Source organism: Styela clava, chromosome 2, assembly GCF_964204865.1.
Source record: "Styela clava chromosome 2, kaStyClav1.hap1.2, whole genome shotgun sequence".
NCBI classification, from domain to species: Eukaryota; Metazoa; Chordata; class Ascidiacea; order Stolidobranchia; family Styelidae; genus Styela; species Styela clava.
The window spans coordinates 13,589,147-13,607,041 of NC_135251.1; the positions used below are offsets into that span (position 1 = coordinate 13,589,147).

Sequence of the window (17,895 nt, forward strand, 5' to 3'; positions counted from 1 at the left end):
CGTTTGTATCACATCTTTGTATACTACATTAATCAAAAAATAATTTCACTTTATTTTTTTTTTAATTCTGAAAAAAATACAGCGCGGGCCACTCGAAATGCTTTCGCGGGCCACATATGACCCGCGGGCCACGAGTTGGACGACCCTGGTCTGGACTAATGAATTGTACTGTGAAAATAAATTTTTATCTCATTCGGTTAGTCTCATTTATGCTCCTAATTTTATTTTTCTATTCATTCTATGTATACTGTAATAAAATTTACCCCATGTACGCACATTGTTAATCCATGCCCACTTACATTCAATACTATTAAAAAAAATGGCAAATTGTCAAAGTATTTGGTATCCTAGTTAACCCATTTCACTTCAAGCATTTCTATAGATACTATGCAATATATAACAAACTTTCAACTAAATATACTACAAAACAGTATTTTTCAACACGAAATTTCTTGTTTTTAAAAATGAGAAAGTCTTGTAAATAGTGTATATAATGAATAAACGAGAGGTATTGTATTTCCTTACACCGTACCTGATGATTTATTTTATTACTAATAATATAATTGTATGGGTGGCAACAGACTCTGCTGACCCCAAAAGGTCGTATCGTTGTCTTATACCAAAGCATCTGTTTTTTTTATTATTTATATATTCATGCATGTATTGTGTGTTTCATGGTTTGACCGTAAATATATGTTTGACAAATAAAAATAAACTCTCTCTCTCAACCGTAAATATATACTACTATCTATTTGCTATCATATATATATTGTATGTGTTTTCTGGTTTGACGAAACAAAAAGTTCTCTCTCTCTCTACTACGGTTCAACTTGGTAGTGGTACTTTCCCGAATATGACGCCCGCCAGATGTTTCGTTGGAGACGTGACGCCACAAATGCAAAAGGCTGAACTGAGATACCGGTAGGTCGTGAAGTAGTAGAGAGCAGGGAAATGGCGTTGCCAACTAAAGTTCTTGTAATAACTGGAGCAACAAGGTAACAGTTTTATTCTCTACCATTTTTGCAAGAAATTTGTTTACTGTTATATGGCATGACCGCACGCGGATTTTGCGATATGGGTTTTTAATTTACTTCTTGTATGATTGCACCTTTTCTGTCATTTTAACTGGATATCAGTGTGTTGGCTAAACGCCTCGTCTATCATGGATTTATTATTATCTAGATCAGGGCTTTTGAGCTTTTTAATACCATATATTAATTTTCTACGGCCCTTGTTCGAGTTAATACTGCTAAACAGCTCGAAATATGCATTTTTGATGTTTAATTGACACAGCTAGACTAATTCTCAACTTTTAGTAGGCCTACTCAATTACAAAAACAAGCACATATTTATTCAGATTAACGCTACTCAATTATTCAGTGTAATAGGTGCGAATACTTTTTGCTGTATAGCAAGTCCAGCCTCGGCTCAATGTTTGTTTATGCAGGCCTAAATAATGAATTACGATTTCTGGCCACCGATGGCATGGTCCTTATCCGGAATTGTTCACTCTTATTGATCAAACTCAGCATAAGACAGCGGTTTGTGTGGCGCCGAAGTATCATGGTAAAAAATCATGGCGCATCTACACGAAAAATATGCTGCCTGATAATAAAACACAATTTTGTCATCGTTAATATGTACTTATCTTATCTCTGCCTGGTTTTTCTTTAAAATGCTAAAAAAATCACTGGTGTTCGGCAAATCAATAAACGGCAGCATGCGAAATTGCAGCATGTAGGGTTTACCTCTTCTGTTACGTAACAATATACCCGACATAACAGAGCGTACACAACATAGAACAGTAAAATGAATTTGATTCGTGTACACATCATTCGCAACAATGAGAAACAATAAAACATTTGGAATAAATAAAATATGTAATATATTTCGAGGCGTACTTAGCAAATCGCCTTCGGGAACCGCTAGCTTAATAATTATTAAAGCCGGCATTGTTATGCAAGCACACGCAAATCGGGTCTTACGATCAGAATATACATTGTTATGCAAGCGCGATGATTCTACTGTTTTTTCCCCGAAAATAAAACCAAGCCTGAATTTTGGAAATTATATTAATATAAGCGCTCCCCTTTAAAAAGACTTAGTCTATAGGGCAATTTTTTTGACCTCATCCCGTGGAAGTGCGTCGTTTTAATTTTGCTAGGATGTCGCAAAATTTTATGATTTGTTAACCTTTCAAGCAACCCATATCTTCTACTTTTACAGAAAAAAGGGAAGATTCTATCGATCTTACCTGTGATGGTGTTACAATTTTAATTCTGAAAATTCGGTTTTCTGTAAATTAAGATTATTTTTCTTGGTTCAAAAAGCGTTGCGAGCTCCTATCCCCTTTGCGATTTCGTTTTCATATAGGGAAAACTTTTCTACCAAGGCCCATTAAATATGATTTCACTGACTGTCGTTATGTTTTGTTTGTTCCTTTATATGAAAATCCTTGCAGAAAAAGTCTTCTATTGAAAGGTATCAATACATATTTTCACAGGTAGTTGTAACTTGAGCATATTTTTGGAGGGCGTCACAATTCAATTAAGTTCGAGAACCACTGAGTCCTAGTCGATAGCAAGAAATTTCCACTCAAGAAATTTCTACTCTTTCTACTTTTTAAATCTGTCTAGAATAACTCGTTTATATCGTAGATATTTTGTATAATAAAAATTATTATCGTTATTCTCTGCATTCCCTCAAAATCAGCCCTAGTGTTATTTTCGAAATAAAATTGAAGACACTGAAATCTTATTTACACAGTATGATGATGTGTTCATTAGGAATCGTGAAATTTTTGTTTCACATCATTTTTAATAATTGTATTTCGAATCAAGATTCTGGAAAAGTACAATAGATATAGTACTTTGTATAAAATTGGTGCTCTTTTTGCGGCCCATAATATTGGGGCCCCTAGTTTAGGAAGCCCTGATCTAAATCCATTTGAATGGTACGAAAGTAATCAGACTGTAGTTTAAAGTTAGCCATAACTGCATAAATTAGCTGTTTACCAATGAAGTAATGAATTTTCCCCTGTGTTCTGTTTCCATATAATATTTTTTATTACTGGCTTAAATATGTTAGTAATCCTATTAATATGCATATAATCTTTTGTCTTTCTGGTGATACATTTTTACCACATTTTTCGAGCCCATCATCCACTGATGTAGAGTTTATATATGTATATATATTTTTTTTTTTCCTCTCTTTTCTTACATCGAATGATTGTATATATTATTATTCCCATCATCTAAAGCATATAGAACTTTTATTGTGTAAATGAGTTCCCAATAAAACATGTCCTCCCCCAATAGTTTCCTGAGATTACATCGAATTTTTAATTTTAATTTAAGTATTAATCAACAGACCAAATTTTCTAATAGTCATCTTCAATGTGAACATTAATCACTTCAGCAAATATGGTGGGAGTTGACCTCGACCTCATGCTCGTATCGCTCCCTCCCGCCAATACCAAAGCAATTTTATTTGTGTTATGTATTTTTGTCTTATTACTAACTGTTTGTTTTTGATGGACAAAATAATAAATCTCTCTCTCTCTCCCTATAATAGTATTGCGTTATGTTATACAGTTATACACACGATATTTTATCATTTCCGATATACTATTTTGCAACAAGCTGCTAATAATTTATATCTTTTACATCTTAATTTGAAACAATTTTCATCGTGTTATTTATAATTATATCAGTTTTAAAATTGCTTACACGTTGATGAATTTTTTTTCAGTGGGATTGGTCTCAGCTTCCTTCATAGAATTCTTCTCGAAGTAAGACTTCAATTCCTCATTCGTGTTTGTATTTTGTGTCGAAATATGAGAAAGGGAGAATATGTTCGTTCTACTTTATTGGCATCGCATAAATCTGCTGAAATCGAACTTGTCAACATGGATACTGGAGATTTAAAATCTGTTTTAGAAGGAGTGAATATCATAAAAGAAAAGTATGCATTATGTCATATCATATGTATAATTTGATCTAGAATAGAAAATCTGGAAATACTAGACCCATGGTTTTTATGAATTTTAAACTCCAAATGGTCCTTACACTGAATGGTGAATAGATTCAATAGTACATATTTACATCAACATTTGACATTACAAAGCATTTCTATGCAAAATACTCCAAATTCAAAACATTATTTATTAAACCTTTTTTTCTGAATTGCTTTTCAACTACCTTATTGTCAGGCTTGCTTTTTAATACTCTGTATTGTGAGTTTTACTCTAGATACATGCTATAGGACGATTCATTAATTCTTCACTGCCTATTTCCACATGTTTAAAACTGATTTGATTCAATTTCCTATTTTAGATATAAGAAAATTGACTTTTTGTATCTGAATGCAGGGATTTTACCTGTGAAGAAACTTCATATTTCTGGTCTTTTCAGCCGGTGAGTTCAGCACAGTGAAGCCAATTTAAGTCTTATTAAACCTATCTGTAATAAGTAACAAATTATAGGGTGAAATATTTGTGGTTCCAAAATTAAGTGGGTACCCTTTTTTCATACAAATGTATCGGCATTGCAAGTGCAAATGTATGTGCAGGGAAGTTTGGAGGACTCCATTTTTATTTATACTGCAATTATCATAAATATATTGCTTTTTTCTGTCATGCCAAGTACTTTATTATTATCGATTTGTTGGTATTTTTGTTTACATGTAACAAGTGTAAACAATTTATCATTATTGATATAGGAATGTTCTAGCTCGGTTAAAGACTGGAGAGAATATCATTGAATCTGCCAATCCATTGAATGAATCTGGAATACCACTAGTTTTTGCAACTAACGTTTTGGGACATTTTGTTCTGGTGAGAAAAGTTCTTTATCAACAAAAATATGAGTTCGATCTGTTCGAAACTTGTTAACAATGGAACACTGTTTTTTAATTGGTTTTGATTTATTTTTTTGATATATCTCTATCCTTGATTAACTCTTTTGCATTATTTCTTTGTTTCAGGTTCAGGAATTATTGCCTCTTCTTAGATCTGATGGGCAAGAGAAATCTAAGATTGTGTGGACAGCTTCTAACAATGCTGTAAAAAGCAGTTTTAACATGGATGACTTTATGTGCAATCATGGGTAAAATTTTTTTTTTTTCAGGAACTCATTTAGAGCAGTGCTGTTCAACCTTTTTGTTATTGCGGAACCCCTGATATCGTTTTTCGTTTTTTATGGAACCCCAAATAACAAAAATAAAAATAAAACACGAAATACTCGTAAAACGAAATATTTGTAATTCGAATATTTCTACTTCAAGAACGAAACAGAAAGAAGGTAACAAGCATGAAATTCAATGACTATGTTGTTCTTGCATTTCCTTTCCAATTTTCTTGAATCGTGGCTCCACGGCGCTCAAAGCAATTATCATACTCATGGTTACACTCTTTAAAAACTTCTTTTTTGTTTTTAATAATTGTTAAAGCAGAAAATACTGATTTACACAAATAGGTATTGGGAAATTGACACAGAAGTTTTATTGCTTTTTTTGCAATGGCTCCTACCCTCTTTGTGAAGAAAAATCCAAAAATCTTCCTTCCCATGATTTTCGAAGGTTTCCTCCGAATTAATATCATTACAGATATCTATGAGTCCTTCTTGCTGTTGCGCACTTAGAAATTCATCCAAACACGGAAAAGAATAATAATCATTTTTTGCAACTTTACTGGCCCAGCAGTCAATTTTTCCTTTACGCGGAACCCCAAGGTTCCACGGAACCCCTGTTGAAGAGCACTGATTTAGAGTGTTTTTATTGGTACAATATTAATCTGATAAGGGACTGTATTTCAATTTTCAAAAATTGAATTTTCATTTTACTATACACAGAAATGGCTCGTCTCTACCGAGAAAAGGAGATGATATGCTTTCAACCACCTAATTCCACTCCACTTTCTTTATACATTGCCTTTGTTTTTCGTTAGCGTAGAATCATTTTCTTTATTCAGGAACATGTCATATGGCAGTTCAAAATATATTATTAATGCGTTGAGCATTGCAATGAATCAACGATACAACAGAGAAGGGATTTATAGCCACCTCGCCGAACCTGGTCTTTGCATCACTGCGATGTCAGAAAATATATTACCATTATGGTTATGGAAGATTGTGGAATTTCTCTTTATGCTTGTAAGTGTGAAAGTAAAGGATGTTTTCCAGAAAATTATTTATTTTATCTATTTATTTTTATAAGAAAAACTTGACTTTAATAGTCCTGGAGGCATTTAAAAAATCTGAATATTTTAGATGATGTAGACTAGTCTACTCACTTATTTTTGGCTATTTTCTTCTCTGGTGATCTGTGAATAAACATGTTGATTTCATTCCGATATAAACGTGAATTGTTAGGGTTTATTATAAATACAAGAATTACTTTTTACCAAACTGTTCAGTGTTCACGCTTTGTTCGAGTCTATGACTTGCCAAAGTGATCATGTGTTGTGCACCCCTGGTCCAATAGAACCATAAAACTATCACTATTATTCTCAAACGGGAATTGATTCACTTCGATCTCAAATTTACATGGTAAATTCAAATGGGACTGGTTATTTTTCATCATTTTGGCCATGTTGGACACCTGGAAAGTCACAAATAATCGTTTTTACCAGTAATAATATTTGTTTACCTTATAGTTTCGTCTTGTTGCTCACCATCTGACACTTTCTACTTATAATGGATCTGAATCATTAATCTGGTTGTTCAAACAAGATCCACGAAATTTGAAAAAAAATTACCAATATGAGAGTGCTGTGAACATATTTAATCAGCGATATGTTTCAAATGTTGAGATTGATATTTCTCCTACTGAGGCAGAAACCATATTTCAAAAAATGGTGACAACAACTGAAGAAATCAGAGCTGAAGCAGGGTGATAACATATGCATTGTTGACGAAAGTTTCAAAATGAGAATTGATGAGATTATTATTTTTATGTGCAATTGATTAATCTAGAACAAAAAAGGTAGTACATTTTATTATTTCAGACTAAAATGGAAAATTTTATACTAAACGAGTGACTTTGATGTATAAATTGCCAAATGTATATGTTACCGTGAAAAAATGTTGATATGTAGAAAACTGTGTTTTATCGAATCTTGTATATTATTATATAGCGTTATCACCGGTGGGATTGAAAATTTTAAGAACCGGTTATCTTTTATATCGTACTTACTGACGACAGATTCCCTCTTTTCAGAAAATATATGTATGTCACTATAACCTGGCATCAACATGGCACCTTTACTTACCTAAATCTAATATATAACTTGAAACTGAATGTTATGTTTTATGTAATTAGTTATTATTCTTATTTATGTTCAATACTGTTCATTGTGTTAGTTCTATTGTGGTCTTTGTATTCCATCATTATCCAATAAAACAAATGAAATTAATGTATTTTTACGGCGAACTCTGCATATTTTTTCTATTGCAAAACGAGATTTGAGGGTGTAGGAATTTGGTTCAATAAATAGAAAAGAATCATTTCAAGAATGGCCTGAAGTCGGACGTTCTGCATGCAGTGCTTGTTACTAAAAGTTGCAGCTAAAGCCAGTGAAAGGTGCGCCATCAGCCATCATATGTATTGCATATTTTCTGACTAGGCTTTGTTGCGCTTCTGATTTTAGCGTCAGACAAGACAAGATCATACTTTTTGAACAATTTCCAATCAAACGTTTATTTGAATGCCAATACATAGCAACAAGTTACCAAAACTTCAACTGCAGTTTGAACATTGGCCACATGAGTAGTACATGGGAAATGACCGTCTCAATATTTATTTCGTTTAACTATATTATTTTATTTCCGCTAAAAAAAAATTCACTCGAAAAAATTTATTACTCGAACTCCAAATAACTATTTGTCATTTAACCCTTTCCGTGCGGTGGGCACGTCTACGTACCCACGACAAAACTCGCTAGTTTGCGGCGGGTACGTTGATGTACTCCACTGTTTTATTTAGCAATCGGTCGCAAACTGTTGGTCTAGTTTTTCCGGGTTTTAGTTTATTGATAAGAAGTCTTCTTCGAGATTAACATAAGCGACGGTAAATCTCGCTTTCGTTTACCATGGAAATTTTATTTGCGGCGGAACGAGGGAGTGTTTTTGAAATTTATGCAAATTTCGGTGTGTTTTGGGTGGTAATAGAAGACATATTATCCCTTCCATCTACCAAAGTATTTTGAGTTAGATAACGAAATTGCTACAGCAATATCATGCTATTGTTTGCCAACCAAGAAGCGGTAACAGTAAAGGATTTAGCGAATATTTCTATTTTTTATCACGGTTTGAAGTTTCAACACCCAAGAAAAAAAAATGCCTTTTTTCTATCCGGTTTGTGACTCAGACCACCCCTTTTGGAAAAAAAAAATTTTTCAATCGCCAATTGCAAGCTCTTTAAATAAGCTTTTCAACGAGCCGTCAGTGGGCAGCAGAGGATCATTACTTTTTCGTTAGTCGATCGATTAGTTGTGGGGGTACAAATGCATAAAGTCGGCGTAGCAAATACGATTATTTAATAAAAGATAAAAATCGCATGGAAAGGGTTAAGAACAGACAAAACCCTTGGTCGAGTTTCCCTATTTTTTTCCAAAGATACAAAATTCTAGAATTTATAACCGCTTTATAATAATAAGTATTTTTACTGTGAACTTATTTTAATTGGTGCGAACATGGTGGGAGCTGATCCTGATGACCGTATGGTCGTATCGCTCCCTCCAGTCTATACCGAAGAAACGTTATTCCTATTACTTTATATTTATTATAATTGTATTTGTTATTTCTGGTTGACAAATAATAAATCTCTCTCTCTCTCTCTCATATCTTTTCATCTGACAACCTAAGAAATAACCTCTGACATCATCGCGCCAACAATAGTCGTCGTCGTCTTGGCGATAATCTCTTCCGTTGTTTTCGTTTCACGTCGCTTTTCCTACGCGATTTCTTCGTTACTGGACTGTGTATTCAATCGGAGCCGCAATATGACGACTTATCGAGCTGCAGATTCGAAAAGAGAAGAATTCCGGAAATATCTTGAACAGTCAGGCGTGGTAGATGCCCTAACAAAGGTTTTGGTAAATCTTTATGAGGAGCCGGAAAAACCTTCACAGGCACTGGAATTTCTCCGCCAACATCTCGGAGCAGCAGGACCTGAAACTGCTGATGTGGAGTCTCTACGATTAGAGGTTAGCGAACTCAGGGGAAAAGTATCACAACTCACAGATGAAAATGCAGAACTTAAAAGTAGACTTGAAAAATATGAGCCTTCAGAAGAGGCAACAGAATAAAATATTGGTCACTTCCACTTATGAAAGTGCGGATTTTTATCTAGGGCCCATATCTCAATTAACAAGGAAATGCTGTTATTTTGTCAGTAATGATTTGGCAATGTTTTTAGCGTCTAGTTTACTTCAATATTCACCATTTTAGAGTCTATTTTTTAAAGTCATAGCAACATTGTTCAGAAACGTCAGTCTCATCATACAGTTATAGGCTACCGTATAGCTTGACGAAGTTGTTGCTGCCTTCAATTTTTCAGTTGAAGACAGATTTTTAATTGTACTGAGCAGACCTGTTTTTATGTATGTAAACTGTATCTTTTTTTAAACCAAGAGTGCTCTATTCATAAACGCAAGTATCTCAATATTTCTAAGATCTATGAATTTTTGCTCATCACCTACTCTTTCATGATAAAATTATCTATAAACCTTGTCAGTAATTCTCCAGAATAATCTGTGATCCAATGTTTTGCGTGTATACAGTGTACAATCTTTATTATTTGTTTTTATACTATATTTGGAGTTTGAAAATAAAATTTGTAAATACATTTTTAAAAAGTCTTCTTTTATTCATCAGGAGTATAGCGAAAAAAATGGTCTCATGACGCTATTCCATCAAAAGATTTACATAAAACACTTCTAATAGTTTTTAGTTTCATAATAACTACATCAAGTTACTTCAGCCATGCCTTACAGATTACAAATAAACAGGTTTTGGCAATTGCTTTCTTCTTTTTGTTTACTGTTATCTAAATGAATATTCGTGCTTAATTAACTGATTTCAAGTTTTGTCAAAATACATGTTCGAGAATCGATCCAATGTTAGTTTGTCAGTGTCCGAATTACCACCTCGACCAAAATAGCTGCAAGTTACCACGTTAAAAGTAACTGAGCTTTATTTTTTCTGATCTTTGTTGTTTTTATGTGCTGATCCGTGAATTTTAATATGATAAATATCAGTGGTTGGTTGTACAGGAACTTGCTCAGAGCAGAGGTTAATGAGCACCACATAAAAAAGATTTAACACGGCCCTTCTCAGAGCAAAGAGCATGAATAAGCGCTACATGAAAAAAAATTACCTCAAGCTACGGATATGCTTTGCTGAGTATCTCATATAGGTTGCGAGCAACAGCAATAAAACTCCCTTCTCAAAGCAAATTACCGCAACTTCCTGAAGTAAACGCAGGACCCATAACTCAATAACAAGATCCATATTGTACTGTTCCATTTTATTTTTTTTAACAATTTGGTGCACATTGTTTTGCATGTGTGATCAGTGGATGGAAACAGTTCAATTGTAAATATAAAAATTTCATAAAAAAATTGGCTAAATAATACTGAAGCTGCTGTTTTGACATGCATAAAGCGAAAAAGGTATGTCGACGCAAATTGTAGATAATTATTTTCACACTCCAATTGTTGTTGGAGTGCTTTGATTACGAGCGGCTAGTTAAATTCATCAACTTTGTGGCAGTTTATTATGTATATTTTTTGCTACTTAATATTGAGAGAGGTGACGCTTGAAGTAGGTAACACAGCTAGGAGGTAATGAATTTCACATAACTTCAAAAGGTATATGAAAAGGATGTGATTTAACAGATTTTTTGAAACGATCAGTCACACAGTTGATGCCAGCTTATAAATAAGTGTCTCCAACCTCCATGTACTAAAAACATTTTACATTAATCTTATTCCATCAATAGCAAGAACGTGTGAATACAATATAGTGAAGACATATTAGGCTCTTATTCTGAATAACAATCAATTTCATCCCTTTCATTGCCAGCATTGGCTTTTGACAATTGCCAGCCCAGCATTTTTCTGCTCTTTCAAAAAGCATACAATCAATCAATTATGCTTGGCAGGAATTCCCTTGAGATAATTATGCCAATACTCATAAAACCTTTTGAATATGGGATCATCATCGATTGTAGATAAAAGTGCCAACTGGCTCATATGTGTCGTATGATAATCCCATCTAGCAATATTGGGCTGTGATTTTAATTGAAAATGTCTTAAGTCGTAAAAAGTCCTAGAGCCTCCATCATATAAAGGCAACATGTTTTTTAGAGAAGTCATTCCTTCATTATAAAGTTTTGTAACGAGTTCAAATGAGATTTCATCTTCTTTGTTTAAAGCGGAACCACGAGATTTTTCTTTAAACAGCAACATTTTATAATCATAAAGTCCCAATAACGAATATATAAAACCATTTAATACAAAACTTCCTGGGGTTGTGGGGTACTCTTCATACCACACATACTTGTTCATAAAAACAGCTTTTACCCCACCTTCCGCAGATAGAACTGTGTACGGCTTTAGTGCTTTTCGCAAAGCTGACAGAAAGCTGCTATTTCTGGTATATTTGAAAGCTCTCACCATGGTCGACAATCCGTGACCTTGGGCCATAGCGGAATGCCAACCAGGAGGAAGATCTGTGAACCCGTCAAATTTACGCTCGACCATGATCGGCCAACCTCCAGATGAATGATCCTGGTTTTCCAATAACCAGTAACTTGCACCCAGAAAATGAGTCATGTGATCAGAAGTTGATATTGTGATATTATCAATATATCCTTGACCCCGAAGTATCAACTTCACTACCTAGAAGCAAAAGAATATCAAGTAGAAAACTAGCAAAATGTCTAAGGGAGGATTAATACATCTATAAATAAATTGCGGCACAGTTTAGCAACATATAAAAATCACCGGGTCCAACTGCCAGAAATAGAAGTAAACACAACCTACATATCTACGAGCAATCCTATAACCAGGGATGGCTAAAATTGGAAAACATATTACCCATATTAGTTTTTATAAGGTGACAATTCAAACACAAACTAATATGTTGCAACACCAGAGCCAATGCATGAAAGCCAAAACAGCGATTGAACTGGTTTTCGACTTAGTTTTCAAAAGTCAATTGAAGATGTTTTAGGTTATGAAACTTCAATTGCTCAAAATGACAATTTTCAAATGAAAGTTTAAATTATATAAAAATATAGCATTCCAAAAATGCGATTTATTACGGTTCAAAGTACACACTATGAATATGTATATCTGCCGATTGAGATTGTCTGTAGTTTTGACCAATTTGATTGATGCACTCCAGTCTAAACTTACTAGCATTCACCATTTACCATGAAATGAAAAAAATTACCTTTCTGATACCAATTTTAGTTTTCTTCACAGATTTTGTCTTCGTAATGCCAACTCCCTTTTTCAAATCAGTTACTAAATGTCGTGATATATGTCTCCAGTTCATACTTTCACCAATTCCAATCACAATGTTAGAGTCCTTATCATACTTTATCAGAGTCCTGTAAAAGAATTATGAAGGTAATTTTTATGAGGTATTTCATCGAAACCATGCTCAATAGTTTCAGTATTAAAACAATGTAGCAAAATATATTAGAGGCCGAGGGCAGAAGTGATTAAACTGTAGATGCTTGTTCAAATTGCCAAGAAGCTTTGAAGCCAAAAATAACGTCAATGAACAATCAATTTACAACTTGAATTACATCGATTTACATGTATGCTTGTAATTTAGATCCCTTTGCGATCAATTGCAAAACAGATAAAAATCATTCACTACTACAGAAATAAAGGCAAGTACTAGTGTTATGGAATCTTTTTGGGAGGAAATTTATGCTCCTTATTCATTATTGAAATTGTTACACCTTACACACGGTGTCGGTGTCAGACGGAACGTTACAGAAATACATTTGTGTTAGTGTGCAGCAAGACTCTTGAATTAAATAGAAAAAGCCAACTGACAAGCATTCTTACCTGTCAGTAACATAATGAATGTAATACTGTTTTTTGACAGTTGTATCCAAGAGTACAGATAATGAACCATTTGTGATGAATTTAATATCAAATGAAAGCTCAAAGTCTACTGTATTTCCAAGAGTAAGAGCAATTCCACTTCCGTATGACAATCCATCTGCAAGAAGAGAATGGTATGCAATGATGGGAATCATGAAAAACAGCAGGCATATAGTGACAAAATTAGTAGAGTAGTAGCATCACGACAGAGTCAAATAAATAATCTACAAACAAACCAAATCAGATGTCAGCAATATGAAGAGATAAATATTGAGTTTACAGTCAACAACTACCATTGAATTTGTTAGGCTATAACTTGAAATGCACTTCAAATAACAGTGTATGAAAGATCAGAGAAAATGACCTTTATGTCTTGTATAAAATGCTGATATTTACATAAATACAATTGTTTGATATTAGTGAGTGAAACAGGTCATTCAACCTTGAATATTACTGTTTACTTTTTTCTAAACAGTTGTACCTACATTCGTTAACAAAAACAGACTATATTTTAACGAGCTAGATGTAAATGAAAGTATTAGTCAGAAATCTTCCTCAAATGAGATTTCTTTAGTAAGCTTAATGCTAGTCCTGCATTCAATACTTCATCATAGCAGTGACAGTGTAAACAACCTACCGTATATGCTTTGCTAGTACTGCAAGTTTGTTTCCTATAACTTCATTTATGGGGAACTCGTTTCCTCATAGTCGTTTTCCTGAATGTATTGATCTAAATCACTTTCCAGTTGGCGTCTATTCGTATTTCCTAACACATAATTCTATGCTACAGTTCTCTGTAGAATGTGGCTTTGGCAATTTAGTATTACCTATGAGTTGCTCAGCGTTAATGCATATGACATTGCTTTGAGCAAATTTCCATGAAAAAATGATAAAAAGTAAATTAACAACAGTTTTGAATTTAGGGAAATTCTCTTACCTGGTGTATCAAACTTTATCACTCTTGTGTTTCTTTCAGTGTTAACAATATTTTCGACTTTACAATGTTCTCTGGTAGGTTCCCATTTAGCCTGGAATGAAGCAATGGATTTTGTCAATATTTATTATTTCACTTAGGTTAATAACTTATTACAGGGAGGCACATTCCCTCGCACTCTGCACAAAATTGGTAAGGCCCAACCAGAAACATAAATTCTCAATACAAACGTTAAGCAAGTCGTGTTCAATTTTTTCCAGAATTTCACGATTATTGATGTCAAGCTTATTAAGCCATAAAAATTAAAGATCCTTGTGAATTGCAACTCACTGAATGCTCTCTCGGATGATGTTTTGATTTATATAGTACAACTAGTTTTTTCAGTTTACATTTCCCAGTGATTTAGTATTACCTGAACTGTCATTTCACCATCTTCATATATAGTTTTGCTTGGTGGTTTCTCAGTTATGTTTTTGCTGAAGTGGCTCAACCCAAACTGTGCAATTTGAATGGGGTAAAAATAACCCTGTGGACCCCATTGTGTTGATAAAGGAACACCTGTGGCAGAAAAAAACAAGAACGTAATAGAGCTACAATAAAAAAATGTACAAACTTTTCAGATCCAAAAAGACACAGAATAACAAGAATAAATTGAAATAATGATAGACGCAACGAAAAATGCAATCTTGGTGTAAACAAACTTTTTCAAAAAACTCGAAATAAAAAGTATTTATCATCACAGGCACAATTTGTTTACTTTCTCATCATGGACAACAACAACTGTTCTTTTTCATGAGATATTCTTACACCTTCACTCCAGTGATGCATGATCAACTACTAATTTTGGAAGGGCCAGGGGTGGTTCTGGTTCGGCATTTCCTCTCCAATTTATTTACCTTTGGGTAAAGTGGTGGACATGGTAATTGAAACAAAGATTTTAATTTGAGTGAAAAATAGTTAGTGACATCGCTGTAACTATCACACCGAAATTGTTCAATAATACCTTCAATTCCTGTAATAAGTTTTACTCTGTCTCTAATTTCCACATTGTATGTTTCAAATGTAAGAAATACTCCATCATATTTGTATTTTTTGTTGACATCATACAACACCTAAAACATCAATAAATAACTTCTAATCTTAAAATAGGATGCATATTAAAGAAGAGTCACAAATAGCAATAGCCCATGTTCGCAACAAAATGAGCATGTATTCATGTAATGGCGAGAAGTTCAGGTCAATCCAAGATACAATAAAGACAAAATCTAGATGATCATACCAGATATAGACAAAAAGTTAATCGGTGGTTGTCAATTTTTTCAGTTCTTTATGAACCATTACGATTTGCTTGGAAATTTTATATTACTTTATATGAAACAAGTAGAAGATGTTATGTTAGACACAACTTTGAATTCCGAACATGATATTTCATGTCAGTAACTTCTTCAGCACAGACGAGAAACTCAAGAACAAACTTTCCATTGAACTTGGATAAATAACATTAACAATTTTGGGAGTAAATAAAGTCATTCGTTAATATGAGGTTTTCAATGTAAGCTATTCTATATTGCTTGGTTTATAGAAAAACCCTCGATTTTTTCGAATTGTGGCATAATCCACAATGACGCAGAGTTTCATTTTTTTTATTTCATATTATGAATACTAAGCTCATGGACCCAAAATCTTTCTTTGCTCCATTGTATTAGTTATTCGCATTATAAAATGCTATAAATACTACTTTGGGAATCAGAGAAAAACAAATTTATTCTCTATCATAATGTTTTTGCACTGATTGAAAAACTTTAATCGTTGTTCTCTCAAAACAGTGTTTCCCCCCATTCTAGGTAATGATCAATACAGTCACATCATGATATGTTATAAACTTTAAATTTGATTACTATAAGAGTATGAGGATGTAGATTAATCAATGAAATCAATATCAGTCAATCAATGCATTGTACATTCGCATTTGATAGTAACATTCACACTAGCACAGTAGCACTTGACATCAATAAATATCAGAAAGTGTTTGAATCTTATATGCATGTGCTTGTTTTGATATTAAATAGCACGGCTGTAGATCTGGGAAAAATTAACAACTGACTATGGGTTGAGAAAAGAAGCGAGTCATGAACAATTTAGACCTTGACTACAGCCCTGAACTATGAGAAAATCAAATATTGATAAGATAAAAATTGACGTGTGCAAGCCTTCTTTAATAGGACTGTTAGGAGTCCTAATTAATTTGATGCTTTTTGAATTTCTGAAGTAAATTTTGAATCCAACTGCGGGCAATTTGAAAACTCGACTCCAGTTCTGACTGAGAAAAAAACATGCCAAACTAAAACTACAGCCCTGTGGGATGGTATATTATCGAAAGGTTTTATATTTCAGTTATTCATATATAATTACAAAAAAATTACCTGGTTATAACTTTGAAAAAACTCGAAACGATCATATCCATCATAATGATTAAGCTTTCCATAAACTTCGTAATATTTTTCAAGAAAAGTCCACGGCATATAAATATCATCACTGTCTTTATGTCTCAGGCAATCAACATTATAGTCACCATTAATATTGCAATGTATTGGAATAAATAAGGAAGATGTTGGTTGCTTGCCGCCAGCTTTTTGTGGTTCCGCCCTATCAATAAGGTTCCTATTATCATTCATTTTCTTTTCTTCCTCATACTCAAGAATCCATCTTTTTTTAAGTTCAGCCAATGTGTCCAAATCAATGTTATCATTGTGTTTATGCCTCTTATTTTGTGAGGAACTATCCAATGTAACTTTGCATAGTTTTGTGTAATCAAATAATTGAAAAGTTCCAAAAATTCCTATGACTAGAACTGTCACCAGCAGTATAACATTTCTTCTCATATTCAAAATATTTTTTATCATGCGACATGTACAGCATAACATGGTAGTATAGTCTAATGGTGATAAAAATAATAGAATATCAGGTTGAAGACCTAAATATAAAAATAATGCATCAGTCAAATTATCAAATATTAACTTCAATGAAGTAACTATAGCTAAATAAACTATGCAAGAAATTTGTAAATTAAGTGCAAATATTTAAATTTTAGAAGTACTTTGGACCTCCTGGAGTATGCGCACCAAGATGACGCACAACCTGAACTAAGATTGTGTACCAGGTTAGGGTTCAGATTATGCGACATCTCGGTGCGCATACTTCTGTACTCCAGAAGTACCCAGGCTTAAATATTGATAGGGATCTGAAATTTGAATTAAACAATGCCAGACAGCAGTGCAGTAGGAATTAGATGTCAATATTATAAAAGTCTAGGTCCTTATAAATGGGGTCCTCTGCACCTCTATGGTGCCACAGTGCGTTTTTGGGGGGCCATCAGAAATGACTACTTGACTACATTTAATAAAGTAATTTGTTTTACATTATTGTCGGCTTTTTTATAATTAAACTTGACATTGAGCATAAAATACAAATTCTTTTTCATTGAAGTGCAGCAAGCCATGAAATGTTGAGTGTGTTTGAATGGGGCCCGCGGATCAGGAAAGTTTGGAAACCACTGTTTTGAGCTACATACTGATCTATAAATCTACAATTTGTTAGCCTTTTCAACCCATATTACGAATATAAAAGTGAGATGAACTAATGATGCAGACCAATTATGAATTTATTTAATATGATAATGTGGTTTTATCATTTCTCCTTCCCATCCACTTTGGATTTTGGGGTTCATAACTCACAGACACGATAAAAAAAAATTAACTCAAATTTACAATTTCTCTCAGAATACCATAATAACTTCAAAGCAGTAGTTGAAACAATTAAAATACAGATTAGAAACAAA

At 33.4% G+C, this 17,895-nt stretch overlaps 3 protein-coding genes across 3 annotated transcripts; 2 read left to right on the plus strand and 1 right to left on the minus strand.

Annotated features, from left to right (window-relative positions):
* The first annotated feature begins 815 nt into the window (after positions 1-815).
* On the plus strand, positions 816-7,404 carry LOC120336480 (3-keto-steroid reductase/17-beta-hydroxysteroid dehydrogenase 7-like). Its single transcript, XM_039404165.2, has 7 exons — positions 816-995; positions 3,751-3,963; positions 4,335-4,415; positions 4,720-4,834; positions 4,984-5,105; positions 5,969-6,149; positions 6,653-7,404. The coding sequence occupies exons 1-7, from the start codon at positions 952-954 to the stop codon at positions 6,890-6,892; spliced, it is 996 nt and encodes a 331-aa protein (XP_039260099.2). The 5' UTR covers positions 816-951; the 3' UTR covers positions 6,893-7,404.
* Positions 7,405-8,892: 1,488 nt separating this feature from the next.
* LOC120335537 (c-Myc-binding protein-like) lies at positions 8,893-9,853 on the plus strand. The gene has a single exon (XM_039403062.2). The coding sequence runs from the start codon at positions 8,999-9,001 to the stop codon at positions 9,302-9,304; it is 306 nt and encodes a 101-aa protein (XP_039258996.1). The 5' UTR covers positions 8,893-8,998; the 3' UTR covers positions 9,305-9,853.
* A 654-nt stretch (positions 9,854-10,507) lies between these two features.
* On the minus strand, positions 10,508-17,035 carry LOC120335536 (D-glucuronyl C5-epimerase-like). Its single transcript, XM_039403061.2, has 7 exons — positions 16,481-17,035; positions 15,061-15,169; positions 14,470-14,615; positions 14,061-14,151; positions 13,085-13,241; positions 12,456-12,615; positions 10,508-11,899 (listed from the first exon to the last, which is right to left on the minus strand). The coding sequence occupies exons 1-7, from the start codon at positions 16,979-16,981 to the stop codon at positions 11,144-11,146; spliced, it is 1,920 nt and encodes a 639-aa protein (XP_039258995.2). The 5' UTR covers positions 16,982-17,035; the 3' UTR covers positions 10,508-11,143.
* Between the last annotated feature and the right edge of the window lie 860 nt (positions 17,036-17,895).

Bases quoted from the DNA above. Each gene is read 5' to 3' on its own strand.
- LOC120336480 (XM_039404165.2), top strand. From the start codon at position 952: ATGGCGTTGCCAACTAAAGTTCTTGTAATAACTGGAGCAACAAG. The intron at 4,835-4,983 runs GTGAGAAAAGTT...TCTTTGTTTCAG, and splicing joins TTTTGGGACATTTTGTTCTG to GTTCAGGAATTATTGCCTCT. The intron at 6,150-6,652 runs GTAAGTGTGAAA...TTTACCTTATAG, and splicing joins TGGAATTTCTCTTTATGCTT to TTTCGTCTTGTTGCTCACCA.
- LOC120335537 (XM_039403062.2), top strand. From the start codon at position 8,999: ATGACGACTTATCGAGCTGCAGATTCGAAAAGAGAAGAATTCCGGAAA.
- LOC120335536 (XM_039403061.2), bottom strand. From the start codon at position 16,981: ATGTTATGCTGTACATGTCGCATGATAAAAAATATTTTGAATATGAGA. The intron at 15,170-16,480 runs GTAATTTTTTTG...TTGATGTTTTAG, and splicing joins TTTTTCAAAGTTATAACCAG to GTGTTGTATGATGTCAACAA. The intron at 14,152-14,469 runs GTAATACTAAAT...GCTTCATTCCAG, and splicing joins ATGGTGAAATGACAGTTCAG to GCTAAATGGGAACCTACCAG.